The 16,639-nt window shown below is 39.7% G+C and overlaps 1 protein-coding gene across 2 annotated transcripts; it reads right to left on the bottom strand.

Moving 5' to 3' along the window:
* Nucleotides 1-42: 42 nt before the first annotated feature.
* LOC135250517 (SLAIN motif-containing protein 1-like) lies at nucleotides 43-16,511 on the bottom strand. 2 transcript variants are annotated; one of them, XM_064326858.1, is made up of 9 exons: nucleotides 15,825-16,510; nucleotides 10,775-10,911; nucleotides 7,707-7,829; nucleotides 7,001-7,117; nucleotides 5,554-5,703; nucleotides 4,721-5,077; nucleotides 2,291-2,458; nucleotides 1,484-1,754; nucleotides 43-1,109 (listed from the first exon to the last, which is right to left on the bottom strand). In XM_064326858.1, exons 1-9 carry the CDS (start codon nucleotides 16,295-16,297, stop codon nucleotides 1,034-1,036), a joined length of 1,872 nt encoding a protein of 623 aa, XP_064182928.1. In that variant the 5' UTR covers nucleotides 16,298-16,510; the 3' UTR covers nucleotides 43-1,033. The 2 variants fall into 2 exon arrangements, with proteins under 2 accessions (XP_064182928.1, XP_064182929.1); XM_064326859.1 differs by lacking the exon at nucleotides 7,001-7,117 and having other exon boundaries at nucleotides 15,825-16,511.
* Nucleotides 16,512-16,639: the final 128 nt, after the last annotated feature.

Raw genomic sequence — 16,639 nt, forward strand, 5'->3', positions numbered from 1 at the left:
GAGTGTCTTTATAGGGTGCTAAATAGTGTACTAAATGGACAGCATTGTACAGCATCAGCACCTAGGCTACATGTCTGATGCATACATACAGAACCATTAACATACCATCGGTCTTTAAAACATGACTCCAGAGGTCCTGCTTTTGATATTAAACCCATTTATTATCATGCAATGCCCAAAGTCGGGCTGCAGCTCACTTAAGAATAAGATTGCTATTGGAAATTTTAGCCAATAGACTTGGTGGACTGTGAATCATAAGTAATGTTAACTAGTATAAGAGACCATTTTAGCTATCTATCAAACAGTGCTACATAATGGACAAACTGATGTAGGGTTTTGGTTTTTGAATACTATGTTATATCATATTAGTTGTACCTATTAATGCCCAAAAAGGGAAATTCATTTGTCATCAACGTGGCAAAACCCAGAAAAGTTGTTCTTTAAGTCAAACCGCTTCTGGACTCTGCCATTGCCTCTCTTACACAGCTTCACAGGAAGAGAAAAAAGGTTTGCATATAATAAAGTTAAAAAACGCTTTGCAAGCAGTTAGAAAAGAATCATAGTTCACTTCCAACTTTCTAATGACCACGGTTGCTTACTAAATATTACAGTGCACTGTGGGATATTTTTAGTGCCCTAAAATGTATTCAATATTTGATTTGAGAATTCAGGCACTCGACCAATATGGCTGACTAGTACACTATTTAGTAAATAGGGAGACATTTCTTACACAGCCATGGACATCCCGCCAAACTGAAACTCTACCCTCACCAGGTGATGCTGTCAAATGAGCCCCACCCTGTACGACTGCTTCACTCAGCTGACATTGGTACAGTCTAGATCCAATACCAGACCGTGGGGTACATTCACAAGCTAGATCAGGGCCTTTACAGAGTGAGCCACCCAGCAGCCCCAGGTCATCCAGTTATTCTCCCATTCAAGAACACTTAGTGGGACAGTAATCGGGCCTGGCCAGCTGAGCACCCAGCACTGCTGGGCCTTCACTGCAGCTTCCTGTGCCACTTCCCCTTGTTCAGTAACACCCGTCTCTCCAACTGACATCCCGTAGAGTGCTGAGGGCAGACACGCTCTTTGGAGGCGTGAGCAAACTGTGAGAGGACAAATATCATTTGATTAGAATAGATTAGATACATGTTATTTGACTTCATTTAGTATATTTTAAATGGTCAAAAATGTACGTAAAATTCTGAAAATTAACTTGATGCAAAGAACCAGAGTTAGCAATAAAAGCTAAAAGACAACTGTAGGTTTAGAAATAGGAGTTGGGAAGTACACAGACACATTGCATGAATAATGTAATTAAATATTTTCCTTGTGACTGCACAACATCAAACCGAAATAGGCTGCATGTTCTGTCTCTCACTTCTCTTTTCACAATGTCATTGCAAAGACCAGGAAAATCAGAATCTGATTTGACTGGGACCCCTTGTTAACTCCTGTTTTCTGTTCACAAGCGGTTTACCTGCGTAAAGGCTGGGCTATTTTGCTGCGTGGGATGGCGCCTGTCCCGATGAAGGAGGCGGGACGGGGGAGGGCGCTGCGGCCCGTTGTGGGCGGGGCGCCAGGTTTGTTGGGCAGGGGTGTGCTGGACTGAGCACTCATGGCAGTGGGTAGGCTTGGGGAGCCCTTTATGGTGGGGCTGACATAGGCCATGGCCTTCAGAGTCGGCCGCGAAGACCCGGAGAAGTTCCCCACACTCTGGAACCGGTGCTGGAGTGGACCTGGGGAGGGAACTATAAAAAGAGGCAAGGCATTAATGCGCCCTCAGTTACTAAAGTTTGTTATTGCATAATGCTCCATGTACATTGAGCTGCTCTTTTGGCTAGGTCTCCCTTGTGAAAGAGATTCTACAGTTCAGTCAGGCTGCCTGGCTAAATAAGAATAAGAATGAATTTACCAGTCATGAGGTGTTGGCATATATTTGTGTACAGGCATATATTTTTTTTAATTCCATGTCCTGTACTGAAACAAAATCCACCAATTTACATCTGTCTAATCTAATCTCCTCAAGCTTGCAGTCATAGGCTTGAGGAGGTTAAACAGAGATTTTTTTTCATTTTTCTGATACAGTTGTATGGAACATTAACAAATAAATGTAATCATGGCTACAAAAGTCTCCATTTATATGAATGTTTTCAGGTTAAGTAATGTTTTTTTGGAAATGCAAGAATATCATTTGTCCTTTTTCACAGACATCCCTGTATACAAACATTAGCTAAGTTAAGAACTTCAGAGGAAACTGAGGAAACTCAGCAGGAAGTGATCTCACTTGAAGACTGAATCCTGGTCAGCCCATTGGAGGAGTCAAAGCTCTGGCTGTTGCGTATTGAGGAAGTAGCACTGCTGTGACCGGTGGCAGTGGTTATGGAGAGGACACTGGGGACGCTGGGCATGCTGGGTGCTCGCACTAAGTTGGGCATGCTTCTCTGCAGGTGATCTGTAATGTTACAGCGCATACTGTCAGATACAGTGATCATGCAAAAAGTACATTTGTGATAATATAGGGGTCTCAAACTCCTGGAGGGCAGCAGTGTTTCAACGTTTCTGCATTTTCCTTACAACCAATTTCCAATTAAAGCCTTTTGAGGAAAAAAGGTGTGTGGAATATTTAGCCAATCAGTGATATAAATTAGGCACTTAGACGTCATTAAAAACCAGAAGACACAGCAGGATTAGAGTATGAGATCCCAAATGCAAGTTAATCCTGAGCCTACCAGTAATGACCACTTATCCACACCCAGCATATGACATGTAGGTACACTTAAAACCACATTAAATAATAACAGATTAACTAATAATTATCTGGCAAACAAAAATAAAAAGCAAAATAATTAAAAAACTTTTGTTATTACTTGCTCAATCTGTCTCATTCAAATGTTCAAAAGATTCTGCAGTCCCCAGTGCATAAAACACACAGGTGCTACTGTAACAAAGAAGGAATTTAAACCTCAGATCATAAACCCATAAACCACAGAATTGCACTACACCTAGAACAGTCTCTCCTTTTTTCGCAGATGAAGAGCTATTCATCTAATCCTTTGACACTCTGGTTGAGATGTTTAAACCTGAGGTTCAAAGTTATGCTAATTTGGCTGTAATTGCCACATAAGGTTTTTAGTTTTGTTATTATTATAATTATTGGGATTCTTGTCAATGGTACAGGAAATTTCACAGCATACATAAAAATGTCATTATACATGAAAAATTAATATTATTCTAATATGAAAATCATAGAAAAAGTCTGTTTTAAGTTTTGTACAAAATCTATTTAAAAGCAAGTTTTGGGACTTGAATTAATGACACATTGTATCAATGCCATTGAGTCCTTCTGCTCTTATAATCCCCAGCCACAAACTCATCTTCAGGTCCCAGATTAAAGACAGCACTGAAGACATGCTCACAAAGCTGCAGCAGACCGAGTCTGCCAGTAGCATCAGTTAGTCAGAACGCTACCAGAATGATTGGTTTATTCAAGCAGCTGGCTCAATGTGTCATAAGCCTCTGTCAAAGTCACTCATTTGAATTCCAAAGCCATTCAAAAAAAGGTTTACATATTCTAGAATCTGTCATCCATTTTTTATCAACAATCTATTTCATCATCTTCTTCTTCTTATTATTATTATTATTATTGTCTTTTTTACCACTATTTTCTCTACAGTTTTGTGTATGCGTGCTCATCACTGCAACCTCTCTCAGTTTGGGAGATGTCAAGCAGATGGAGTTATTTTCACACAGACATTTATTCTGAGGAGGGCACTTCATGTGTAATTTCCGCAGGCTGTTTCTGGCTGCCAAACTTATGAGATGGCAGATCTCTGGAGCACGATGAGACTAACTGAATCCCTTCCTCCCTGGGTGACACTACATCCAATTATGCCTTATCCTGCAGGACTGCTGGCCAGAGCCAACATTGGCAATAGTCTGGATATACCAGACAATGGGGCATGTCCACACACTAGAACAGTGCCTTAACAGGGTGAGCCACCCAGCCCATTTAATACATTTTATGATCAGCTGATCTGAAAGCACTTCTTGAAGTTCCTCATCCATTCCATATTAGTTATGTTAGTCAAATAAGAACTTTCAAACTTACTCTCATATACTGCATGATTCCCGATGGGAGATCCTAAGAGTTTTGCTAAAGTTTACAGACAATTCAATAGAACAGACACCAACCGAAAACAACACATATACAAAGACAATAATGTTTAAAACACAAAGCAGACGCATTATCCGTTAAGTGTAGATGACTTATCGGCTACATGTATACATTGAGTGGGAATTCAACATTAACACCTACATTGAGTTATTACTTAGACATTATTACTTAAACCAGACCCCAATCAAGAAAAAAATAAAATAAATCCTGACAGAACAACAAATTGTTCATTTGAATGTCAGTCTATAGGAATGCTTTCAATCATTTCTTAAAAACCTGTACTGAACTCTTCCTAAATCATACGTCAATTTTAGAATGAACACCTCCTGAAGTACTGAGCACTTAGTACCAAGTTTATTAGAAGTAGCCGTCCCCTGCGACACCCCTAAGCTTTCCGTAAGCCTAGGGGGGGTAGACCTCTCCTGTATCTTTGGGCCATGTGACCTCCCCTGGATCTTTGGGTCAGGTGACCTCCCCTGGGTCTTTGGGTCAGATGACCTCCCCAGTAAGTTTGGGCCGGGTGTCTTCCCCCCCGCTCACCTCTGCTGGCCCTGTGGCCCTGCGAGAGCGCGTCCGGCACGTATCCGGGGACGTAGCCGGGCGGGGCGAGGCCGCAGTTCTGCTGGAATGAGAGGCAGCTGAGGTACTGGGGGGCCGAGGGGCTGCGGCGGGGGTCCCTGGCGCCGGAGAAGGAGAGGGAGTGAGACAGGCCCCGCTGCAGGGGCATGGCGCGGGCCACGCGGGGCTCGGCGAGGGGCGTGCGGTCGTACTCCTCCTCGCTGGACAGATTCGGCTGGCTGGACATGGGCCGCCGCGGGCGGAAGGAGAAGCTGGAGCTGCGCCGGTTGGCGGAGGCGGAGGCGGAGGTGGAGGTGGAGGCGTAGTCCTGGCGCAGGCCTTTAGGGGGCGAGCACATGCGCACACGCATGCACACATACACACAGGCGTGCACACATTCACGCACACAAACCACACACACACACACACACACAAGAGCACGGAGCATTTTCTTTTTAAACTTCAGATCCAAACAAATCCAATTGAAACTTCATCGATCTGAATACATGGAAATTGCATACAAAATACAGACTGCAGCACATCACATTCCCTCTTATTGATTCTTCACTCATGCACAGTGGTAACCCACCCTGTTCCTGGAGATCGTACGTTTTAATTCCAATTCTAGTAAAGCAGACCTCATTCAACAGCTAGAGATTCAGCTGTTAATTATTAAAATCAGGTGTGCCAAATTAGGGTTTGAATGAAAACCTACAGGATGGTAGATCTCCAGGAACAGGGTTGGTTACCACTGCTTGTGCACATGCGTCCCGTTTCTCCCACCATCTCAGAAAAATAAATCCCAGAGAACCTACTCTCTTCCTGCAGTCGCGCCATGATCTGCACATCCGTCAGGTCCTGCAGCTTGTATCCCATGGCGATTGAATTATCCTCCAGCTCTGAGGTGCTGAGCTCGCTGTCGACGGAGGACTGACGGCTCAGAGGCAGCAGTCTGCGGCCCGCACCTTCAGGCAACACGATTGGACTTATTTATTATTCATCTATGATATGATCTATTAGCCCATACATTCCATTCAGCATGACTTAAACTGTCTGTCTTATCTGGGAGGGTTTGGACCGCATGCCATAAATCAGTGAAAATCAGTTCTTGCTTTATGTCCAACCCCCTGAACACCCTTAATACCAGTCATTGTAAACCATTGGTCACCAGAAATTTCTGATTCTAAAACATGTTATATGTCATATGACATGTTTCATATGACTCTGATGAAGATGCACTAGCATCGAAAAATGTCAATTTTATTTTGTACCATTAAAGGGCTCATATTACATCTGTGTGCTCCACACCTTTTTCTTTTGTAATCTAGAAAATATGTAAAGCACTACTAATTATGAGTGCTCTCGATTCTAGTCATACCAATTAGTACTGTATGTTTACTTAGTCATACATGACATTAACTTTTTTCCACCAATTGTATTTCAAGGCAAAATGCAATTTTCTCTCCTTCTCCACTTCAGCCGATGTGGTGAGCATTTCGGTGCAAATGGGCTGCCGTGCATCACCCAGGTGGGAACTACACATTGGTGATGGCTGAGGTGAGTTTCCCCCTCAATTCCTTTGAATTTTTAGAAAAGTGCTATATAAATGTAAGAAATTATTATTATTATTATTATTATTATTATTATTAGTAGTAGTAGTAGTAGTATTAGTTATTAGTAGTATGTGTATATGTCTATGAATTATTAGTATGTGAATTATAGTATATGTTTATTTCATAAATGTTTATTTATAAATCTAAAGGTAAAAATAAAGTGATATCTGCTCTAGCACAGTGATAATCTTGCACAGACGGTCAGTGGAGGGATAATGGCAGATTATGCAATGGCTTGTTTATGTAAGACATCAGATGAAAGTCCAGTTTGTCACAACACGTCCTCTAGATGTCCGAGTGACACATTTAATTATAAAATGTTATCTACAAATATAATCTGATAGATTCATTAAAGGTATTAACACAATTCAATTTTCCATGGTATGCAAATTGTACCACTCAAATTAAGGCAGTTTTAAATGCCTTTGCTAATTTGAGAAGAAGAGTATTATTTAAGAACAGCTGGAAATAGAACTCTCAAAATGTTTGTATTTAATATTTTCATTTGGACACAACACTAGCACAATAAAATGTGTGGTCTTATAGTGTAATGACACAAAATTGATAATAATTCTATTCCAGTACAATATCATACATGTGAAATGATTAGAGGAGCCATGAAAGCTTATGAATGGCAATGCAGGCTTACTCTGATTGGCTGAGTGATACAGGAATGAGGGAGACCTCTCGGCTAGACCAGAGTAGTCCTTCCTATTGGTTCTTGGAGTCAGGAGGGGTGGGAAATGGCTGGATGGGCAAAATGAAGCTAGACATGGACAGAGGTGAAGAACAGTTCATGCACACAGACAGGTTCTTATTCCTGATCATACAAAATGTCTTCTGCTTTCCACAGTTTCTAAAGCTACAAGGATTTCAAATATTCTTCACATATTCACTCCCTGAATCCTTACATAATTCTGATTTACATAATTTACAATTTAAAATACAGAAATCCAATTTATAAAAAAAAAAATCAAATTCACGGTAATGCATGAAACATATCATTAGGATGAACAGTGCAATTAACTTTAACAAAAGTTTTTGCACTACTTTCTGCAAATATTTATGGAAATTAACATAGCAAAGTCTTTAGAGATTATATTAAATTCCTGATTTTACAACAGGGTTACACAACTATTTAAAAAGGCAACCCATGAATATCCTCAGAATATGAATGAAGGCAATTTACTTTCCTGGGTTATTGTCTAAGTCACAGGGGAGGGTCTGCAGCTGCTTGCCTAAAAATCAGCAAGCAACTCAAGAAACCTTGTGCCGTGTGCAAGCGAGCAGGCTCTGTGGCTCTCCAGGACCAGGGCAGTAGTCCTGACCCGAGTGAAGAGGAGCGGTGGTGTTACCTGGTCGCTCTGGTAGTGCAGTTTTAGAGCAGGGCTTAGGAGAGCTGCAGAGCGGGGGAACACCAGCTACAGGTGGGCAAACAGGAGAGACACGGCTAGACAACACGCCCCTCCATTTCTTGGCTGGGTAAAGAAGAGGAGCAGAACGCGGAGGTTAGATGCTGTAGGGAAAAAGTTACAGTTTGTGACTATCTCACACATGCACACACGCACACACACAAATTCTGTGAAAAGACCATTGTGACAGCATATCGCAAAGAGGAGTTGAACTGAACTCATCTATTCTTCAACACTGATTTTTCTTTGAATTAGTTCAACAGTACAGTAAGGTATACAATTTTTTACTCAGCTGTACCTATACCCTTCAAAATACGTGCACATCAGTGCACTCATCTGAGTGGAAAGAGCTCTTTTGATACTTGTCTTTGGAGCAAAACAATGGTGGTTCTCAACAATGAGTAGACACGACACATTGGCTGTCATCACACAATTAAACAGAGCGTCCATTCAAGGGCTGCTACAGAACAAGCCTTTTCTTAAGCTCCTGGTACAAAGCAGAACTCATGACCTAACTCAGAGCACTGCTCTGAGCTGCAGCAATCCTGAATGTAGCTTTCTGTAGCTCAAAGTAAAGCAGAACTCACAGCCACTCAATTATCTTTTAATATGTAATCCCTTACAGCCAGGCAATACACTGAAAATATGTTGAAATAAAATATACTATCAATATATTGCAACACTTCCCAATATATGTACTGAGCTCAAAAATGTTTGGGACTGTACTTGATTTGTAATGAAACAAATCATTTGTTGTTAAATTGCAGATTCTCACCTATTATTAAAGGGTACTTTTATACATTTTGGTTTCACCATGTAGGAATTATAGTACTTTAAATACATACCCTTGCTTAATTTTCATTGGTACAACCCCGGTCCTCATGTTGACAAACACTAATAGTCAAGACCAAATACTGAAAGCTCTCTTATACCTGCACTAAGGAAGCAATTGAACACACCTGACTAATCAGAAACACTTGTGAAGCCATTTGTCTGAAACATTATGGGTTCCTGAAATGGGGTGACTATGCATAAAAGGTGCTGTAATTTATACATGATGAAACCAATATGTATAAATATCCTTTAATCAAAGCTGAGAATGTGCACTTTAACCACATCTGAATTGTTTGATTATCAATCTAAAATTGTGGAGTACAGGTCCAAATCAAGAAAAAAATATGTCTTTGTCCCAAACGTTATGGAGCTCACCATATAAACTGTGAAATACACTTATTATTATATTTGTCAGCATATTTACAAGATAATGCAGCCTCCACATTTCCACAAGGAATAACACACACACACACTAGATATTTTCCATAGGGGAAAATCAGTGCAAGCAATTTGCTGAAAATTCAAGCTGCATGGTGCATTATGTTTATTTTGTTTATATCAGCTGTATGACTAGACACATGGTTATCATGCAACATGTCTGTAAGAATACAAACCACTTCATATTATCAGGAAGAATATAAGCCACTTGGCCTCAAAGCAGGTTCTCTCTGTACTGCGCAAATATGGTTTCCATGGTTACCATCCTTACGAGCTCAACTCCTACATACATTACCTTAACTGACAGTACACCAAACAGCAGTTTTGTTTCTGTCTTTTTTTCTTTACTATTTATCATAGCACAATTTATACTGTATACTTATGTATTTCACCTAGTATATATATATAAATGTATATCAGTTCTACATAAATTATACCTACAGTTAACAGGATAATTTTAAGCATCATTGAAATTGAGAAATGAATCAAATCAAATAAGAGATGGACAAATGTGTCAGATTTAATTGCATGGGATGAATTTTTAAATAATACCGCACAATTAATTGAGTATAATTACTTGTAGTCAGGATTTCTGAATCAAGGACAGACACCCCCCTATCCACTTTCTCCTTCGTCTGCCTCTAAATGACATCTAACTTACGTTTAGAGCACCGAAACACGTACTACATGACCATATCATTTAAATGCACATATCATACTACACTGTATGTTTTGAGATATTACAATGAAAAGAATCCAAGATGGTGTGTGTGTGTGTGTGTGTGTGTGTGTGTGCATGTATGCATGTCTGTGCATGCTTGTGTGAAGGTGTGCATTAAAATCTGTGTGTACGTAAAACTACGTGCTATGGAGAGTATACAATCGAGACTGAACATATTGGTATCCACTTATAACCATACACAATGCTATCAATGCTATTAATTTTATCATGCTTGCATGTTTTCCCATCTGTAATGTATGTCAGCTCCACAGAAGCACTGCACTGTTCACCAAGGCAGCGATGGACCTCCTTTTCAGTAAACCTCCAAGACTGTGACCCACATTTCAGTATGCATGTGTCAGCTCAGCCTGCTTTCTTCCCTCTTTTCAGAAGTGTAATTATAGACCTACTTTTCCCTCAAAAAGTGATTCTAGAGGGATAGTAATATGGCTAAATACAACAGGGTTGTGAAGTTATTATGATTAAGGCTGTTATTCACCTATCCTTCAAGCCCTCCAAAGACCCCTCTCTAAATTTAACATTTCTGTTTTACCATTTCACTCTAACTGACTGCTTTTGCTTTAAATATGAGGGTACGCATATGCATACACAGGGGGCAACCAGAGAAGAAAAAAGTAATATAAGAGGACCGAGAGTTCTGGCAGCCAATAACTTTGTATAATATATTCCAAATGCAAAATAAACCAAAATGAAAATAAATATTTCCACATTTTTAATTACAGCTTATTCTAAATGTATATATGTCACACACACAATACAAATACAAATATACTTGACACAGAAGTATTCATTAAACCATTCGGTATGCTTTGAGTGTCGCCACATGACAATGCTACACTGGCACCAGCTCCATCGCTTTAGTGCTGGTTGGTACCCTGCATTCTTTTACTTTCATTCTCTCTGCTTCTCCGCCACACCTCCGCGTGATTCCAGTGCGAATGACGGCTGTGTGGACCACAGCTGAGTGAGTGAAGGTGTGCTGTGGTCGCTTAGCTACCTTGCGCCAGTCTGTGGCACAGGGAGCGTTTGGCGGCCTCCACCTCGGCCCTGGGGTTGTCCAGCACCTGCCTGCTCCACTGCAGTGGGCTGAGGCTGAACTCTGTCCACATTCTGGCACTTGGGGGTACGTACAACCTGCACAGACAGGAGGATAGGCTAAGTAGAGTCATCAAAGCTACAGTCAGCAATGCCAACTTCTCATTTTTGGTGTTTTGGATGGTGTTTTCAATATGCACTGCCTGTCAGGTACATTACCCTAACGGGAAATAGAATACATTTAAAATAAATTAAAACTAGAACATGGCACTCAGTAGAGTGCATAGTACCTCCACCAACACTATGCAAATGTCAAGATATGCTAGTCAGGTATTGACCAAAAGTTAATCATTTTCTGCATGTCCTTCACATAAGGAAAGGCATTTCATAACTGTATCTAAAATTGAGCATGAGATATGCCTTTTTAAATTCTAGCCACTCTTAAAGCATTTTAGTTGATTACTGCAACACCAAGAGGCCACTTGGCACTATATTTTGTCCCCCCCCCCCCCCCCCCCTACTGATAGGCACACAAAGGTGTTGTGTGAATCTGTTCAGAAGTTACATAATGTTTTGTGAGAAGCAGCCATGCCCCCCTTTGGGCAATTGGTGTAAAATGTTAACCAGTTCATCCTTGCCCCATGACCAAACTTTCCACAAAGTTTTGTGGTATTACGTGAATACATTTGGAAGTTACATGCCTATTTATGATTGGCCACATCCATCACCACGCCCTCTTTTGGCCAGTGAAAAGCTAAACAGTTTTTTGTTGCCCCAGATAAACGTTTCCCCAAAGTTCTGTGGTGTTACGTGAATCAATTTAGAAGTTATATGTCTTTTTATGACTGCCATATCCCTTTGTGGTGAAAAGTTGTGAAAAGTTAATTAGCCCCATGACCAAGCTTTCCACAAAGTTTCATGGAAATCCATTCTTAACCTTTGGAGATATCCTGCTAACAGTCAGACAGACAAATGGACAGATGGAAAGGGGTGAAAAAATAACCCCCGTCAACTCTGCTAGTGGACATAAAATGTATAATGAAGATATTGAAACATTTCAAAATATATGGACAAATAGACTAATTATCACTGCTTCTTAATATTTCAGTATAATACACTACTATTGAATATGCATCATATTTTCAAAAGGTCATCGCTTACAATATATTGCAATATATTATATTTCTGTTAGACCCACTAAATGCTCTACTTAACATTGAAAGTTCTGTCTCCTTACTGTCACAGCAAAAACATTGTAATTTTCTTATTCTTCTAAAAATTCAGAAACAGGCATGACCAAGTACTGTATAATACTGTGGCAATGGACATACTGTACTGTAAAATAACATCAGAAACTCCTGCTACCAACAATAAATCCCTGCAGTTAGGAAGCAGAGAGGATCAGGGGAATGTAGGAGCTGAGTGTCTGATGCATCTGAAAAACCTGGGGGAGTTCAGAGGACGGATTGTGTGCTGTATGAGAGGTTGCGTGTACGTCAGAGGTCATGTGATCCAAAACAAAGCTGCTGTTATGACCTTTTCATTCTCAGAATAAGTATAAAGGCATTCGATAGCTCTTTTTGTATTTTCAATCTAATGAATACATGTAATATGAATATATAAATGTACGTAATTTGATTAATCTGAAATGAGATACGGTGTAGACCTGCTGACTGTGTTATTAGATAGACAGATTAAATAGAGAGAAATAAGCAGAATAAGTGTAATTTCACACAATTGATATTTTATGGCCTGTCAGCAGTTCTTTTGGCAGAAAAATAAATAAAAAAATGTATAATGCAAACAAATCGTGCAAGACATGCACATTGAAATTAAAGTTTCATATCTGCTTCATACACAACAGGGCTGGGGCAATTCAGGTAATTCCAAAAATTAATTCAAATTACATTTTCATGAACTGAAAATGACAACAGTGTTCAAAGGCTATTTTCAATTAAAGGACAATTTTAAATGCATAATAATTAAATTGGCATGATCTGCATTTTGACAATTATGATTTCTGTTGGGTTGTATTTTTGGCTGGACCAGCCCTACAAACGTGAATGTCCGTGAGTAAGTGACTGACTGACTGACTGACTGAGTTATGAAGTTACACCATTGGTCGGCTAGGTCCAGCCATATACTAGGTTTGAACCTGGTCTTGTTTTGTTTTCAGTGCACTTTCAGACAGAGAAGAAGGCTTTGGCTGAAATGTGATTGTCTTTTGGCTGTAATGTTGCCAAGTTGTTTATGATTCAAATTTTTTCAGTTAGCGTGCAAGTCTCCATCTTCCTTTTGTTTTGAGAAACCAGCACAACAATCTTTTTACATATTTTTGGAGTGCAAGGGTTAGTTATCTTTCAACAAATTAACTGAAAACCTGATGTACAAATCTAATTCATGACTAATTCCTACATTTTTCCAGGACAAATCCCCTTGTGGCCTTGAAACTGAAGATTTACTCTGTGGCTTAAACTATATTCCATCACTGTTCCAATTACCCTGGATGTGTTACCAAAACAGACAGTGTAAGAGGATGCATCAGAGACTACCTTAAGCCACACATTCACTTAAAAAAGAGGACATAAACTAAGGACAGGCTAGACAGTCCATCAACTTGTGAAAAATTGTTAAGAACAGAACTAAGCATGAATTCACACTCAAGTTCTCTCCAGCATGCTTAAAACCTGACGGAGACAAGAGCTTTCCTGTGCAGACCATCCAGAAAGAAAACTACCAACTTCATATATCAGCAGTTTACTGTGAAATCAATGGTTACCTGGATTTTACAAGGTTTAACCATAATATTTCACAATCAGAATATTACTGTGAAATCAATATAGGCTAGGCAATATTATAGAAAAATGCAGTGAAATTTGAATTGAAGTGGACCACGCAGCATTATAGGATATGGCGGCTGTAGTTGAACCTAGTGATGCGGCACCGACGGCAAACTCGGGGTAAACTACTAGACAGGTACGGTCAGTATTAAGCAGTATTAGGTTTCAGTGTTCAGATAGATTTACTAACAGTAGCTTCTCCTTTATGACTGTAATATATATAGCTACAGCTATATTTTAAAACCTTGTAACTGAGGTGGTTGTGCTTTTAGTTGTAAGTTGTAACTGTTAACGTTAACTTCACGTTAGCCTAGCTATTCAGGAATTTACTTGTATTCAGTGTTTGAAGGAAAGAGGCATTATTGCATGTACCTTGAAGAAACAATGCCAAAAATTACCTTTTTTTGTCTTGGCCTTTTGTTTACAGGTGTTTCTTAGTCATCAACTGAGACAAGGGTTCAAAATCAAAGAAGAGGGCAGACTTCAACCAGAGAGTTATTTAACAGTAAATTACAGGCTAATGAGTTACTTTTTTCAGATGATATGGTTTATATGAGAAACTACAGCTGATTATACTATATAATCAACTGATTACCGTAATCCTACAGTAGCATAGGCTACATCTATATCACAGAAATCCATGATCTTGTTTACTGTGAGATCACAGTATATACTTGTCATTTAATTGCAATTTACTGTGAATATGTTACAGTAAATTACTGGGAAGCTTATCGTAAAAGTACTGCTACTAGTAGCCAATAATTTGCTGTTACTTTATTTATTTATTTAAGTTTACAGTGCATGCATGTGCAGTACACAACGGAGCACTACAAGGCTGAGTTCTTATTCAATTAAGTCAGTTCTATTCATTATTTGAAAAACAAAATGCTAATAATTTTCTATGAGTTCCCTGAGCTGATTTGGAAATACCTGCATATCCTTCTTATGAGAGGAAGAATATGTCCTATCTCTACATCAAAACACTGAAGACATAAATGCCAACTGTCTAAATTTAGATGGTCTAGCCTTCTGTACTTTGTCATGAAACAGAACAGGTAGAAGCTCAAACATTCTGAACACATACCATACATTTGTCTTTGTAAAGGACGTATGGAAACAGAAAATAAATACATTTACTCTAAGATCACGTAAAAAGAAATTGAAAGACAATCTAATGCAGGGTTACAAGTGTTTCACAGTGGTACAAAACAGAAGTGAATCAGCACCGGTGCACTCAACTGTTCAAAACATTAGCCATAATAATTTATTTGAATATAAAGCAGCAGACACACCAGCCATCAAGGACCTGAACAGTTAATCCCTTGCCTACTGCAAAGATGTTTCATCCAACATGTATGTTACATGCCATTGGTTGGAGGTTTTTTTATGGTGATATCACTACTGATGTGATTACAGGAAATGGTAGTAAATTGCGAAAAAAGATCACCTATAGTCACCTGAGAGTATTGCATGCACTGAGGAGCAGCTCACAGCATGGCAGCAAAAAAGTATGCTAAATTTTCCACATCGCTGAACACATAAAACAGAAATGGTACACCAGCCACCCCGCCTGTCAACCATGACTTCTCCAGTCAGAAAATGTCAAACCATCAAGTTCTGGCAGAGCAAGGTGCAGTATGGTTTGAATATCACCTGCCTAAAATAAGTAAAGGTTAGTGCTTTCTTCAATAACATTCACCGATTAAAGTACTTATTAGAAAGAGTATTTTAACGAATGGATTCTACGTGTGTTGACCAAAAATGTTCGAGTACCGTGAACAGCTTAGTTCATAAATTAGGCTATGTGTTAAGAGAAGCATTGGTTCTCAGCCCCTAATGGTGTCCAGATATGCAGGAGGCATATTATTCCACTGAAAATGCAAAATACTGTAGTTACTGTTACATTTTCAAAGCAATTGATCAAGACTGACGTAGGGGATGGATTTAGTTTCGAAAACAATTTACATCTGATGGGGAAAAAAAACGAACCACTACTCAACAGAAGTAACAAGTATAGGCTAAATAAAATATCTGACTCTTGAATCCTACAAACTGAAGAAATATTTTATTAATTCATTTAGATTTCCTGTCAATATTTTAAGACAGATGGATGAGCAGCTGGGATGAAGGTGTTATGATGAAGTCTAAAAATATGAATCAAGGCTACAGTACCAGGTGTCTTCAGAACCTTCATTGCAAGGGAGAATGGAATTTAGATCTAACATTTCAACTTCGTCCAAGACTGTAGGTTCCGCGAAGCCGCTGCTTACATCTTCTGCCTCGCCATAAGTAGAAGAATGCGGGTTGAAATAAGCGTACGGTTCTTCTGGAGCGCAGTACTGGTTTAGGGCGGACGGACACAAGAGAGTAGATGTCGGACTCGTAATATAGTAACTCCCAGGGAAAACTGGGCTTGCTACAGCTCTAACGGAACTGCCGTGAAGACAGGCCGGCGAAGACTGTAGAATGTGAGAGGTGGCTGGGCAATTGCCTACGGCATTTGCCCGGGTCCTTAGTTGTTCGTTTTGCTTCTCCAATTTACGGACCAGTTCTTGTAGCTTTTTCACCTCTAGCTCCGCGTTGGCGATATTTTTGTTGCAGTTTACATCCGCCATCATTTGATGATGTAGCACTGTTGCTTCCATCAAGTGAAATAAATATGCACAAATGAAACATTAATGGAACAAAAACAGTCATAAAATGGTGGACAGGATTATTGTAGGTCGCTTTCTCCGCCGCTTTCACTGTGATTACACCATTACGCCCAAGTCCAAATGCTCCGGAACAAACTGAGTGTTCTATTGAGATGCAGCGCATGTCACTGCGAGAGATTAAACCCCTCTGCCTCCTCCCTCGGTGCACAGCTTGGTACCGTAACAGACCCAGACAAACGGTGCAGACGTAAATAATGATATTATGAATGTAACAATTTAGTAACGTTCACCAAAATGTATTGGAATCACAAATCACAAAACGAAGATCATATG

This window comes from Anguilla rostrata, chromosome 3 (assembly GCF_018555375.3).
Source record: "Anguilla rostrata isolate EN2019 chromosome 3, ASM1855537v3, whole genome shotgun sequence".
In the NCBI taxonomy this organism is placed as follows: domain Eukaryota; kingdom Metazoa; phylum Chordata; class Actinopteri; order Anguilliformes; family Anguillidae; genus Anguilla; species Anguilla rostrata.

Excerpts from the sequence above, each read along its gene's own strand:
- LOC135250517 (XM_064326858.1), bottom strand. The coding sequence starts at position 16,297 with ATGGAAGCAACAGTGCTACATCATCAAATGATGGCGGATGTAAACTGC. Across the intron at positions 7,118-7,706 it reads TGCACTACCAGAGCGACCAG|CTTCATTTTGCCCATCCAGC; the intron begins GTAACACCACCG and ends GTCCATGTCTAG. Across the intron at positions 1,110-1,483 it reads ATAGCCCAGCCTTTACGCAG|TTTGCTCACGCCTCCAAAGA; the intron begins GTAAACCGCTTG and ends GTCCTCTCACAG.